Genomic DNA, 16,021 nt, shown 5'->3' with positions numbered 1-16,021 from the left:
GCCAGTACTTACCTCAGCTCAGTACAGCCGATAAATGACAAAAAACAGAACTGAAAATTTACGTTCCTAGCTTTCGGAACAAATGTTCCTTCATCAGGGAGGAGAGAGGGGAAAGAAAGGGAAGAAGGGAAAGTAGATTCAGTTACTCACAACCCAGGTTATGAAGCAACAGTGAAAGGAAAACAGGGAGGGTAGCAAGGATGGAGGCATGGTTGTCAGAGGAAAGCCAAAGATATTCTACTGTAAGTACTGTGCCAGCTTCAAACCAAAGAGGATGCATACAGAAGTAAAGAGGTATATAGTATAAAAATAAACACAACTATGTAGGATGAAAAGATGCGTGACTGGCTAAAGAGGAAAGGGAAAGAGGAGGACTGAAGAGTAAATGGGAGTGAGGTGGTTTAACGTAGGTTCAGTCCGGGGGGATGGCGGGATGAAAGGATGTGTTGGAGTGCAAGTTCTCATCTCCGCAGTTCAGAGGGACTGGTGTTGGATGGGAGAGCCAAATGGCACATACGGTGTAGCAGGTTCCTAGGTCCCTAGAATTATGCTGGAGGGCATGCTCCACTACTGGGTATTGGACATCTCCTAGGCGGACAGTTCGTCTGTGTCCGTTCATGCGCTCAGCCAGTTTAGTTGTTGTCATACCGATATAAAAGGCTGTGCAGTGCAGGCATGTCAGTTGATAAATGACATGTGTAGTTTCACACGTGGCCCTGCCTTGAATTGTGTGTGTTTTACCAGTAGCGGGGCTGGAGTAGGTGGTTGTGGGGGGATGCATGGGGCAGGTTTTGCAGCGGGGTCGGTTACAGGGGTAGGACCCGCTGGGTAGAGAAGGTAGTCTGGGAATATTGTAGGGTTTAACAAGGATGTTATGGAGGTTAGGGGGCGACGAAAGGCAACTCTGGGTGGGGTGGGGAGAGTTTTGTCAAGGGATGATCTCATTTCAGGGGTTGACTTGAGAAAGTCATATCCCTGGCGGAGTAATTTGTTGATGTTTTCGAGGCCAGGATAATATTGGGTGACAAGGGGGATGCTTCTGTGTGGTCTGGGGTAGGAACGTAAATGTTCGGATCTATCGGCTGTACTGAGCTGAGCTAAGTACTGGCCAGCCCCTCTCTCTCTTTGTTAGTACTTGTAAAAGAAGACCTAAAGATGTCAAATATGGGGAGTAATTCATGCAGTTTCAAATTTTTGTACAGCAGTAGGAGGGAGTGCTGTTGACAACATACTGACCAGTGGAGGCTGAATGTGGGAGGGAGGATGTGTCCGATGGTCACTCTTTTCCATTTTTCTTGAACAACTTAAAAACTATGGACTCTAGTGGGAACATATCCCAATGCGAAATTTAACTACAGTAGATTTCCTAGAAAAAGTTCATTTATTTTTTCTGTAGGATTAATAGCTTGCATGTAATGAGCAAGAGAATATGAAAATGTCATGTATGTTTTTTGAATATCAGATGTAACATGGAGGGCTGCATAAAGCAAGATTAATAGGTACAGGGAATCATCCTGTATAAAATAATGACCAGAAATGGGTCTTATTGGCAATTGGCTTTGAAATAAACACTACCGGATTCGAATTACTTTCGGCTAAAAATAATATTTATTCATACTTTTTATTTAGTAACTACAATATTTTCACTTCGAACATTGATACCCTAAAAATGCATTACACTGTACTGGTCACGTAAACACGTTCATCTCCCTCCAATATCGACAAAGAAGTGGCGGGCAAGCCAACATGTGCCCGGAAGTTGCAGACATTCCTGCATTCCTCCCACGCCCGGGTTCCCGGGTTCGATTCCCGGCGGGGTCAGGGATTTTCTCTGCCTCGTGATGACTGGGTGTTGTGTGCTGTCCTTAGGTTAGTTAGGTTTAAGTAGTTCTAAGTTCTAGGGGACTGATGACCATAGATGTTAAGTCCCATAGTGCTCAGAGCCAGCCATTCCTGCATTCCAGATTCTTTGGTCTTCTGACCTTAATACACTCCAAAGACACATATAAATAAATACATATAAATATACAACATTTATCATCTCAAACAAATCCATTATTTATCATAAAAGAAAATATTCATAAATAAATAAATTAAACACATTGTATGGCAACATAATGAAGTTACCTTATCTCTCTACTGTGGGCATCGTACTTTTCGCATGAGATAAAGTTTATCTCTGACAGTTAATTACATTACAATATGTAGAGATTTCTGGCTCTTGATACATGTGAGCAGCCAACATACAGCTGTCCATGTGAAAAACACATGTGCTCAGATGAATACATGCCATTTTTAACGTTTGTCCTTGACTCTTATGTATAGTGATTGAGAAGGCCACTTTCTAAGTGAACTGAAAGTGCTTTAACTGGAAAGGCAAGTTTGTTGGAATGATAATAATTCATGGTATCAATACAATATCTCCTTTGGCTCCACTGGTGATGATGGTGGCTTCCATGCTATGCCTTCTCAGGTCTGTCATGCATAACTTGGTGCCATTGCACAGTTTTGGTGAATCCAGGAGCTGTGAAATATTTTTATGCACATACTTTACATTGTTATGGAGTTTAGTGATGATTTTATCCTACAAGAATATTTTTTCTGTCTTAGATCTAAAGGCTTACTTATTTATTTTGTCAGAATAGTTAAAAACTAATTTCTGTGCTAAACTTAATGCTTTCATTTGAAGTTAACTTTCGTGGGTACTTTTTTGTCACATTACCTATCACACAGTAGCAGTAGTCATGTTGACCATCTCCTGGGAACAGTTATTGAATGTAGGTAACCAATACGTCAATTCACTGTACAAACAATTTCCATTCCAAACTTCATCCAAATCTGTCTAGCCATTTCAGTGTGCAGGAGTAACATTAACTAGACACAGAAAGAAAATAAGCAATTTCAAGTCAGTGCATCATGAAGTTTATTATAATTGTACTTGGAACAACATTGTCTGCCCCCAATTGTCTGTCTGTTACCAGTGAATATGCTCGCATACCATAAGAAACTCCAGCCACACTAAGAACCCACCATGTTCTACACATAAAGGCCAACATCTCTCTGTCATACAGCATTTAAATGACAGCATTATTGTGACTCTTCAAGCATTTCAGAAGCTATAAGATAAGCCTGATGATCAGCAGCTAAAATGCAATGGGCTTGTATGGAAGTATGAATTAAACACTTTGAGGATTGCATAAGTATTTTATTTATTATGTTGAATCATATTATGTATAACATATTAAACAATAAAAGCATTTTCACAAATGCTTAATATAGTTCAAAAGTCAAAAAGTAAATAGACTTTTTAAGAGTAATTATTATTCCAAATTTTGCATTATATTCTTCAAATCAATAAATACCTTGTATTACAAACTTTTAAAAGTAGACTAAATGTTAATTTAGGGTATAAGTTAGTTCGTTTCCAAATTTCTTCTAAATCCATCCAGACTTTTCAACCTAAAGGAGTAACAAACATACTCATACACAAACTTTCACATTTATAAAAGAGCGAAAGTGCTGTTCTACAGCTGTGTGTAATATTTATCATTACAGTATATTTAATGAAGCTAATCATTATATTTCTGAGGCAAGTTCGTGACAGTTTCATGTTATATAGGCATTTTGCTGTTGAAAACCCAGAGGCTAGACCATTCACATAAAATAAACATACTGCACTGCAACAAATTTACAACCAGATATTCATTTATAGATAAGTGGTCTTGGGAGTGGAAATGTTTACCAAGAAAGGTCTTAAACTTGTCACATGAAAATACAGTTTATTTAAGCACACAATGTAATAGGTAATTACAATAAATACACATTATACTGCCAAGAGGATCTATATCTATGCTTTGTTTTTAGTTCAGAGGCAACACAAAGAATCAGAGAGTTTACACCGCACACACAAAAAATGTAGCAGACAATCCGCTGTCAGCATTACTGTCAACATCGATCCTCCAAAGCAACACCCAAACGAATTGTGACTTGAGGTTCACTTGGAGGTTAGGGTGGTGGCAGTGGAAGACTAGGTGTGTCTAGTGTCCTCATCGAATTACATGTAAGTAGCAATTTGGTGTTTGCTGTGATAAAAACTAACATGAGTCTGTCAATGAATACTGTGATGGAAGAGCCACTGATATTGACATTAATTATGTTGTCGTGGCAAGCCAAGCAAGAAGTGCATCAGGAAGATGAGATAACAATGCAGCCTATGCAACAGCAGCTTTTTAATTTGGCTGAGGACGCTTTCTTGTTGTCAGTCCACTGTAGTCCAGTCAGTGAAGGAAAATTAGGGCGAAAATCTTGTAGCTACATTTTTTTGTACAGTGGGAGGAGGGACTGCCATGAACAATATACTCAAATTCCTGAGCAGTGGGGTGTAAGCATGAGGATGGAGAGAGGGAGGGGCATTTAAAGGTCACCTTTCTACATTTTTCTTGAATATCTCAAAATTCTTGGCTTCTAGCAACAGTGTTTCCCATTGTAAAATTGAACTACACTAAATTTCCTACAAAAATTGTCCTACTGTTTTTTTCTCTAGGACAAATAGTTTTCATGTTGCAGGGGATGGAACAATCACAAGTTATTAAAAACTGTCAGATTATTGTTTATTGTTAAATGGAGTAGGTTAAGAGCAAATAGTAAATGTATGTGAAACATGTAAGTGCATTAGAACGATATTAAGGAATAAATTATGTTCTGTGATGTGATGGGCTGGAAGAGGGGTGTGGAGGGGAGATGCATGAGTGAAGGCAGGTTACCAGATTGTGGTCAAGAACTTCCCTCCTTCATTGGTCTGCAAATTGAAGAATGAGAAGGTTATTTCACACCCTCTCTAACCCACCATATCACAAGAAGCAACTGTAGGGTGTTTCACAGTTATACAGAACCTTCCATAGCTCACCTTATGTATCACTGGTGATACAGCATGTAGACACATCTGCTGCGTGTTTATTTTCTACAAAGTGTATTAACACTACATGGAATACAGATAACAGTTACTAATAATGCTAACACAAGGAACAGATGTGGACAAACTCTATATCAGGGCCGGCCAAACGCTGCACAGTGTGCAGACGTGTGGAAGTGCTGCACATGCGTGCACGTGTGCGACAGCAAGTGACAGCGACAACTGTTATTAGACATGTGTCCTAAATAAACGGTGGCGGCTCCACCTTCCTGTTTATGTGGTACAAGCAAGAGCACAACATACCCAGTCTCGTTTACCCCTGGTGACCATAACCTTAACAGCGAAGTACTGAGAAATGGCAGGTACTGCGAAAAAGCAAAGGACGGGAGATCTATGTCCTCAGTAGTTTGAAAATGACTGGGAACTGCAATTCTTTTTTTGTAGCTGTTGGTGAAAACTCAGTGTTTGCTGTGCTGCTGAATAATAGGCGGCCAGCGTAAGTTTTCAATTGAAAGACACTATAATACATATCACAAAGATGAGTGTACTCAACAGTGAAGAATGGCAAGCAAAATTAAATGTCCTTAAGAAAATGGGTGAGACACATCAACCCGATTTTACTATACATCAAAGTAACTGATACTTCTTGAACTCTTAGTTTCTTGTGTTACATTTATGTCTATTTTACTGTACGCTGTGCACTGATTGTTTTCAGTTTTCCAGAATGAAAACCACACTAAATCTTCACTGCGAGCAAGTTTTAAAATTGCATTAAGAATTGCACAATCTGGGAAACCCTTTTCCGGAGGGGAGTTTGTGAAAGAGTGTCTGATTGATGCTGCAGAACTTGTGTGTCCCACAAACATTAGCAGGTTTCAAGAAATCAGTCTATCCAAACAAACAGTGACAAGACGTATCAGTGCTATGGCCGGCGATGTGCACAGGCAGCTAATAAATAAGGCTAAAGACTTTGTTGCTTTCTCTGTTGCGCTCGATGAAGCAAGAAATCTTACAGATACAGCCCAGGTTGTGATATACATACAAAGTGTCGATAACACACTTCATGTAACCAAGGACGTTTTGGACTTAGTACCTTTGAAAGGGACTACTACAGGTGCAGGCTTAGTCCAAGCTGTTGAGAAAGTGATTGATGGTGTCGGTATGGACTGGAATCAGTTAGTCTCAGTGACCACAGATGGAGCACCATCAGTGCAAGGCCATCAGAGAGGACTCATAGCATGGATGCGCAAAAAGCTAGGGCACACAGATGAGACGCTGTATGGAATTCACTGCATTCTGCATCGAGAAGCGCTCTGTGCAAAATCAGTAACGTTAGCAAACGTCATGCAAATTGTTGTGTGTACAGTAAACTATCTGAAGACACATGGGCTTACGCATCGCCAGTTTTGGCAGTTCTTGGAGGAATTAGGAGCGGAGTACGGCGACATACCTTACTATACCGAAGTACGTTGGCTCAGTCAAGGTAAAATGCTGAAAACATTTTTTTATTTAAGTTTGGTCATAGAAACATTCTTACATGAGAAGGGAAAAAGCGTACCTATGTTGGAAGACCCTTGTTGGATATCAGACCTTGCATTTCTCGTGGACATTACATCTCACATGAACAGCCTGAATGTCAGTTTGCAAGGTGGACTTCGTATTTAATTTCTGACATGTTGGAAAAAGTAAATGCCTTTGACAGAAAACACTGCACATTTCCCGACTCTTGGACTGGTCCATGAAACTGCTAGATTTCAAGAATACGTGTCAATAATTGTAAACATTAAGGGACAATTTCGAACACGATTTGCAGATGTTACGAGTTTGTCTCCTGTCATTCGCCTCTTTGCTCGACCGTTCTTGTCGTCAGTTGAAGATGTTCTGAATGATCTATCAATGGAACTGATCGACCTACAGTGCAATACAAGACTGAAGGACAAGTTCTTTGTAGTGCAAAGTACAAAAGAATTCTACGAAAATTTTTCACAACAAGAATTTCCACGCCTGCACCGAGAAGCTGCGAGAGTTATGTCCATGTTCGGATTGAAATATGTTTGTGAATGATTTTTCTCGGTGATGAAAATGAATAAATCAACGTTTCAATCAAGCATAAGTGATAAAAATCTTCGCAACTGCTTGCGTTTGTCAATGAGCCGTGCTTTTGTGCCTGATATTAACTATATCATTTCTCATGACCAGTGATAAACGTGTTTGGATTTATTCCTTTCATAATTAAAAATTATTGTTAACTAACTATGCATTATTGCCTCATTCTGCTCCATGTTACATTATTATCAGGAAAATTGGTCATTAAACCGATTGTTCCAATGTATACTTACATTTAGGGCTTTTTTTTTTTAAGTGTGAGGGGCTATGCTCCACTGAAGTCAATAAAACATAACATTCATCTAATTGTCAGTTATTATGCAGATTTCAGACGGAACTGAAGAAAGATATAGCAATAATGGTATTGAAATAACAGGTGATCATCGATAGGTCTCCGGTTATCATTCTGTTCAGAGGTCAGTGAGACAGAAATTATGTGGGTGTAACTGAGGGCACCGAGGATTAGTTATAGGAAACCTTGCTTTAGTTTAATGTTATTTGAAATCATGAATAAGGTTCATTGGAAGTCACCAAGTGCTCTCTTTCTTAAATACTAGATCAAAAACATTACACGTATTTACATGCTGTCAGTCAAGCTGCCTTAATAAAAACCCACGGTTGTTAACTGTATTACTTGTCTTACTGGGTTAAACTGTTAACATAAAAGTAGACATCTCAATGAGTAGACTGTGACAGTATTTTAAATGTTTAATACACAAAATACCTTCCCATGGTTGGCTTGCAAGCTGTGGAAAGAGCACTAGAATGCGCTGGTACAGAGTATCCCAGCAAGTGGGTAAAGCGATATCTGTGCATAGAAACATGCACTACATGAACGCTGATGGCTGCGGCATGCACGCTGTGACCCGGAAGTTGCACATGTGCAGCAGCACTGCACGCGTGCAGAATTTCTGGCCGGCCCTGCTCTATATAAATCTGCACACATTCCTATGCTGCTAGAGGAGAAGTTGATTGTTAGTCATCCTGTATGACAGTTGTAGCTTTCTTACTTCCTTATTGGAAAGGCAATTTCTTCCAAAATGAGCACTGCTCACTTTTCAGGTTACAGACAGACTATATCTTCCCAGTATTTCCTATCCTGTTTTCTTATGTGAGTAGACAAAATAACTTCACTGAGTTCTCCACTGTATAGTGGAGTTACTTTCAGTCTAATAAGTGACCACTTATTTGCAGGTATTAATTGAGCTATTAGATAAGAAAGCTCAACAGCTAAAGCTTTCAAAAGTACAACACACTGAAGAACCTGCCCCAAGTGAAACATGTGTCAATATGTATTCGACAATGTTGATTGCACTGTCTCCATTTTCAATGACTGGAATACTTTTCACAGCACAATGGACATTCAAATCATCTCAGCATCAGCTCTCCCTTCGTCTGAAAAGACACAGAGGCTTAAAGTGGCTCCCTCTCCAACAGAAGTAGTCACCTAGGTGTTATGGAACTCCATATATTTCAACATAACTGAAGCAATGTGTTACTGTTGTAGACTTGAACATATTAGGTCACATTCAATCAATCATATCCATACGCACCTTGCAAGATGTACTATGGGTGCATGGTAAGTGGCTCCAGTCAGTGAAAGTCACTCTCCAGGTGTGAGCAATGCCAGGATCGAACAGATTTATGCAGTCTACCAAAACTCAGCTACTGATGAAAGAAGTGCAATAACTCTCTGGTCAAACATTAATTCACCAGAGTGTGGTGACAACACATTTACATGTCTTTACAATATGCTGTCAATGATAATCAATGACACTGCAAACTGTTAACAAAGGTACAAGCATATGGAATAGGTTCCAAGATATGTGAGTGTCATGAAGACTTCTTAAGTAATAGAACCCAGTATGTTGTCCTTGATGGCGAGTGTTCATCAGAGACAAAAGGTATCATCAGAAAGGCCCCAAGTAAGTGTGATAGGACTGCTATTATTTTCTACATATATAAATTATTTGGCAGACTGGGTAAGCAGTAACCTGTTGTTGTTTGCTGATGATGCTGTGGTGTATGGGAAGGTTTCAAAGATGAGTGACTATAGAATGTTACAAGATGACTTGGACAAACTTTCTAGTCAGTGTGATGAACAGCAGCTGGCTCCAAATGTACAAAAATGTAAGTTGTTGGGGATGAGTCATGAAGACTTCTTAAGCAATAGAACCCAGTATGTTGTCCTTGATGGCGAGTGTTCATCAGAGACAAAGGTATCATCAGAAAGGCCCCAAGTAAGTGTGATAGGACTGCTATTATTTTCTACATATATAAATTATTTGGCAGACTGGGTAAGCAGTAACCTGTTGTTGTTTGCTGATGATGCTGTGGTGTATGGGAAGGTTTCAAAGATGAGTGACTATAGAATGTTTCAAGATGACTTGGACAAACTTTCTAGTCAGTGTGATGAATAGCAGCTGGCTCCAAATGTACAAAAATGTAAGTTGTTGGGGGCGAGTAGAAAAAACAAACCTGTAATGTTCAGATACAGCATTACTTGTGACATGCTTGACACAGTCATGTCATTTAAATATCTGGGCATAATGTTGCAAAGAAATATCAAATAGAACAAGCACGTTAGGACTGTGGTAATGAAGGCAAATGGTCAACTTTTGTTTATTGGTAGGATTTTAGGAAAAAGTGGTCCATCTGTAAAGGAGACTGCATACAGGATGCTAGTGTGACCTGTTCTTAAGTACTGCTTGATCTGCACCAGGTCAGATTAAAGGAAGACATTGAAGCAATTCAGAGACAGGTTGCTAGATTTGCTAGTAGTAGGTTTGAACAACATGCAACTGTTACCACAACGCTTGAGGAAATTAAATGGGAATCTCTGGAGGGAAGGCAACATTCTTTTAAGGAACACCATTGAGAAAATTTAGAGAACTGCCATTTTAAGCTGATTGCAGGATGACCCTATTGTCACCAACATACGTTTGGCATAAGAGGCATGATGATAAGATATGAGAAATTAAGGCTGATGTGGAGACATATACACTCCTGGAAATGGAAAAAAGAACACATTGACACCGGTGTGTCAGACCCACCATACTTGCTCCGGACACTGCGAGAGGGCTGTACAAGCAATGATCACACGCACGGCACAGCGGACACACCAGGAACCGCGGTGTTGGCCGTCGAATGGCGCTAGCTGCGCAGCATTTGTGCACCGCCGCCGTCAGTGTCAGCCAGTTTGCCGTGGCATACGGAGCTCCATCGCAGTCTTCAACACTGGTAGCATGCCGTGACAGCGTGGACGTGAACCGTATGTGCAGTTGACGGACTTTGAGCGAGGGCGTATAGTGGGCATGCGGGAGGCCGGGTGGACGTACCGCCGAATTGCTCAACACGTGGGGCGTGAGGTCTCCACAGTACATCGATGTTGTCGCCAGTGGTCGGCGGAAGGTGCACGTGCCCGTCGACCTGGGACCGGACCGCAGCGACGCACGGATGCACGCCAAGACCGTAGGATCCTACGCAGTGCCGTAGGGGACCGCACCGCCACTTCCCAGCAAATTAGGGACACTGTTGCTCCTGGGGTATCGGCGAGGACCATTCGCAACCGTCTCCATGAAGCTGGGCTACGGTCCCGCACACCGTTAGGCCGTCTTCCGCTCACGCCCCAACATCGTGCAGCCCGCCTCCAGTGGTGTCGCGACAGGCGTGAATGGAGGGACGAATGGAGACGTGTCGTCTTCAGCGATGAGAGTCGCTTCTGCCTTGGTGCCAATGATGGTTGTATGCGTGTTTGGCGCCGTGCAGGTGAGCGCCACAATCAGGACTGCATACGACCGAGGCACACAGGGCCAACACCCGGCATCATGGTGTGGGGAGCGATCTCCTACACTGGCCGTACACCACTGGTGATCGTCGAGGGGACACTGAATAGTGCACGGTACATCCAAACCGTCATCGAACCCATCGTTCTACCATTCCTAGACCGGCAAGGGAACTTGCTGTTCCAACAGGACAATGCACGTCCGCATGTATCCCGTGCCACCCAACGTGCTCTAGAAGGTGTAAGTCAACTACCCTGGCCAGCAAGATCTCCGGATCTGTCCCCCATTGAGCATGTTTGGGACTGGATGAAGCGTCATCTCACGCGGTCTGCACGTCCAGCACGAACGCTGGTCCAACTGAGGCGCCAGGTGGAAATGGCATGGCAAGCCGTTCCACAGGACTACATCCAGCATCTCTACGATCGTCTCCATGGGAGAATAGCAGCCTGCATTGCTGCGAAAGGTGGATATACACTGTACTAGTGCCGACATTGTGCATGCTCTGTTGCCTGTGTCTATGTGCCTGTGGTTCTGTCAGTGTGATCATGTGATGTATCTGACCCCAGGAATGTGTCAATAAAGTTTCCCCTTCCTGGGACAATGAATTCACAGTGTTCTTATTTCAATTTCCAGGAGTGTAGACAGTGGTTCTCTCTTGTTCTATCCATGAGTAAAACAGGAAAGGAAATGACTAATGGTGTTACAGGATACACTTTGCCATGCACTGTATGGTGGCTCATTAAATATGTATGTAGATGTAGCCAACAGCAAGGTGTTGCAATTTAACAAGTCAATCAAAGGTCACTGACATCATCACAATTACACTTCTCACCCATTGTTTATATGACCATATCTTACATAAAAAGGCACATAACAACTGCAAATAAGTGCCCACTTACTAAACTGAAAATAACTCCATGATATAAACACAAGCTCAGCGAAGCTATTTTGTATACTCACATAAGAAAATGGTGAGAAGGCACAGTCAGTCTGTAAACTGAAACTTGAGAAGTACTCATATCAGGTGAATTTGCCTTGTCTGGAAGAATGCTACAATTGTCATACAGGATGACTAGGAATCAATTTCTCCTCTTGCTATGTAGAACTGTATGTAGAACTGTGAGCATTTCTTGCTTTACTATCATTAGCAACTCACATCTGTATTTTATGTAGTGTTAATGTATTTTGTGGAAGATAAAGGCCCCCAGGCATGTCTGTGCACCGCATCACCAATGATTCACAAGACGATTAGAGTCAGTATAATTTTATAAAACACTCTATAGTTTCTTCTTCTGACTCAGTGGGATAGGAAGAGTGTCAAACTGCCTCCTCGCTCTTCAGTTTGTAAACCTGTGAAGAGGGAAGTGCATGGTCACAATCTGCCTTCCCTCACACATCTACCCTCCACTCTCCCCTTCCAGCCCATCACAACCTCAGAACATAATTTATCCCTTAATACAATTCTATTCCACATCAATGTAGTACACAAATTTAATATTTGTTTTTAACTCTCTTCATTTAACAATAAACATTAACTAGACACCATTAAAACAATATTTTTAATGACCTGTGATTTATATATCCTCTTCAGTGCAGAAACTATTAGTCCTAGAGCAAAAATGAATATGACCCTTTCATTGGGAAGTTTAGTTGTACTGGGAAAGATTTTTGCTGGAAGCACAGCTTTTGAGTAATTCCTTAAAAACATAAAAAGGTGACCTTTGAAAGTTGCCCCCCCCTCCCCCCTCCCCCTTTCTCTCCCCCAAACTCACACCCCATGAATCAGGATTTTTAATATAACAACAAAAACAATCAATTATTGACAAAATTATTTAATTGGATATATAAAAAATCTACTCACCAAATGGCAGCAGAATACACACATAAAGACTGTTTTCATTGGCAAGCTTTTGGAGCCAGCGGCTTCTCCTTCAGGCAGAAGGGTTGAAGAGGAAGGAAGAAGGGTAAAGGAAAAGGACTGGAGAGGTCTAGAAAAAGGTGTAGTTTTGGAAAAGTCACATATTGGCTCTCAAGTTGGGCAAATCGTAGGACTGGACTGTCTGAGCAGAAAGGCTCCAAGGTAGCAGAGGCAGAAGCAACACAAAGAATCAGAGAGCTTACACTGCAAACATGAAATACAAAGCAGACAATTCATGGCCATATCACTGTACTTGTACTCCTTGCCTGAGGCACTACAGTGGTTTAGAAGAAGGCTAACTGCTGAATGTGGTGATAAACTAATAGACTTTTTGTCATAGATAAATGAGTATGTATACAACCACAGTATTTAGTAGGAGTGTGTATACAGAACTTAATCTGTGACATAATGTAGCGATTTATCTGAAAGAAATACTTTGTGACAATCATAGTGAAAGGCAATTAGTAAGTTACACTTTGAAACATTATGATAAGCACAGTTATATCATAAGATACTCTGAAAAATGACTGGAAAGAATGAAATGGATGCATAATTTGAATAATGTTTTTAATCTTCATTTTTGTAGACATGTGGCCACTAGTAACATGTTTATTTCTGCTGGGAAATACACCTTCAGTTGCAGTAATATCTCAAATTTCGTCTTATCAGGCAGTGCAAGATTTTAATACTCTACTACAAATAATATTATACCATCATAAATTAATGTCCACTGTTGATCTAGAAAGTATTTTCAGAGTAAATACTATGTGTCTGTATTGGTTTTTTATTCACAAGTACAATGGTAACTACTAGTGGAAGGACGGTAATGAAACTGATAGCCAATAAATAATATCTGATTTTGTACTTTTTATTCATTTTTTGCTCAGTGGATTTGAGACTGATTTTGCTTCATTTTGGAGTGTTGTATTTATACAACAGGGACTGTATTATATTGACTGTCACCATGGCAATGACTATGTCACAAAATATAGTGTAAGGGGAATCAAAAGAAGTATTTTTGTCAAAAATTCACAGTTATTTGAAAAAAGAATCTTTTGAAAAATAAACCAGTCTTTCCTAAAAAATAATAATGTTTAAAGGATGTGCCATGTTATTTAAAATTCCTTCCTGAAAACTTACGTCTGTCAATATACAGCCAGACTGATACAATAACACCACCAAAGAGTATAATGCTCAGAGCAATAACGTTGAAAATTTGTGCTGAGTTGGTGCATCTTATCTTCAGGTGACGTCTCCAGTTAATGGAACTCTGATTCTCTCCACTGGCATCATCACCATCATCAGCATGTCTATCTGGTCGGAGCAGAGGTGTTGTTTCTGCAAAAGTGGATGAATTTCAACTTGTGATAATGATGAAAGCAGGCTTTATGCTAGGAAACAAGCTACCTAGGGTTTTTATTAAGATTGATGATTATGTAAGTGCTTGGGATTTTTGCTTAGTCTAACCATATAGGACATAATTTCATTGTTCTTTCTTTATGCAACAGGGAGAGACAATCTTTAATAATGCTTAGTTTTTGTACATCACAGTTATTGAGAAAATATTAGTAATTTAGACTATTCATATGTGGGAATTATTGTAATATGTTAGTATCAGTACAACTTGTCCATCACCCTTCCCTTCCCCCTCCCCCTGCCCCGAACATGCACACAAGTTGTTTCAAGAAGAGAAAAGAAAGGGAGAGAGGTTAGACCAAGCATAGAGTGGAGAGACATAGTGAGGGGTTCAGGAAGGCAGCACAGCAGAATGAGAGAAGAGGAAGCAAGAGTGGTGCACAGTTGTGTGGGACAGATGGAGGGGTGGGATGACTGAAGGAGAGGACTGTGGATAGGGGAACTGACACAGTGGGGAATGAACTGAAAAGGGAAAAGGCATAGGAAAGGAAAAAGAAATCTTTTTGTCTAATCTCGTTCATTACTGCCAATTTATTTAAGTGAGCACTCATAATAGGCAGCATTTTATTTGGATTACCAGTAAACACGCCTGACTTTAGGATTAGAAAATGAAAGAAAATTAACTGATCTGGAAAAAATGAAGTTACATTTCCAACAGAATATTACTCTTTACTAACTTCTGAAATACGAAAAATTGCTTTTATAGCTCTCAAAAATCAGTCAATGTTTGCAACAACAAAAAAACGAATTACCATGTGATCTAGCGAATATTTTTATTAATCTATAACCTTTGTCTTTCTTAAAGTACTGACACTGGCCCATAACATTAAGAGCAAGATTTATTATCTAAGTTCTCTTGTGCATTTATTCAACAAACATATTTTGCTGTGGTTGTTTCTGCTTTGTCATATTTAGTAATTTAGCCTATTGCTTTTCATTTGATTTCCTGTGTTATCATAATAACATGCTAGATATCTGTAATGCACTTTTGTCTTGAGTCTATGATCACAAAACATACGAGGATAATCCCAAAAGTAAGGTCTCCTCTTTTTTTTATAAGTACATAGACCTGTTTATTTCTACAATGGTTTACATCAGTTTACAGCTTGAACACTTTAGCTGGTTTTCAACATAATCACCATTTCTGTCGATGCAGTTTTTGTGTGCCCATGTTATACCAGCTCGCCACCATGCTGTTCAGAAAGTTATGAACCTCTTCTTTCACCTCGTTGTCGGAGCTGAATCGCTTTCCGGCCAAATGTTCTTTTAACTTAGGGAACAGGTGATTGTCACTGGGCGCCAAGTTAGGACTATATGGTGGGTGGGTGATTATGTTCCACCGAAACTGTTGCAGGAGAGCAACAGTTTACCAAGCAATGTGTTGGCGAGAGTTGTCATAGAGGATGTGTACGCCCTTGCTCGACATTCCTCTTCTGAATTGCCCGTTTGAGTTTTTTCAGAGTCTCACAGTACCTGTCAGCGTTAACTGTGGTCCCAGTGGGCATAAAGTCGACCAACAATACCCCTTTCCAATCCCAAAAAATGGTTGTCATGACTGTGTTTGTTTGGATTACCGCAGCTTTGGCGAAGAAGGATGCCGCCACTGGCATGATTGTTGCTTGGTCTCAGGTGTAAAGTGATATGTCCAGGTTTCATAACCCATGAAAATTGTCCAGAAACATCTCTAATTCGACTGCAAGGCGGTGAAGAAATGCGTGGGAAGCATCAACTCATTGCTACATGTGGTCCTGTCAGCATGCGTGGCACCCATCTTGCGCACACCTTCCGGTAGCTCAATGTTTCCGTTAAAATTCTGTGAGCAGTGCTTCAGGAAACCTCAGGAACCAACGTTCAGAGATCATCCAGGGTGATCTGCCGATCTTC

General features: G+C 40.6%; 1 protein-coding gene across 3 annotated transcripts in view; it reads right to left on the bottom strand.

Annotated features, from left to right (window-relative positions):
- The window catches only part of LOC126253245 (peptidoglycan-recognition protein SD-like), a 214,415-nt gene that overhangs the window by 128,607 nt on the left and 69,787 nt on the right, over positions 1–16,021 (bottom strand). For all 3 annotated transcript variants that reach the window (XM_049954451.1, XM_049954458.1, XM_049954441.1), the window contains exon 2: positions 13,862–14,059. In XM_049954451.1, the coding sequence (XP_049810408.1) occupies positions 13,862–14,059 (198 nt within the window). The remainder of the gene's footprint in view (positions 1–13,861; positions 14,060–16,021) is intronic.

This window comes from Schistocerca nitens, chromosome 1, assembly GCF_023898315.1.
Source record: "Schistocerca nitens isolate TAMUIC-IGC-003100 chromosome 1, iqSchNite1.1, whole genome shotgun sequence".
Classification (NCBI taxonomy): Eukaryota; Metazoa; Arthropoda; class Insecta; order Orthoptera; family Acrididae; genus Schistocerca; species Schistocerca nitens.
This window is presented reverse-complemented; position numbering and strand designations above follow the sequence as displayed.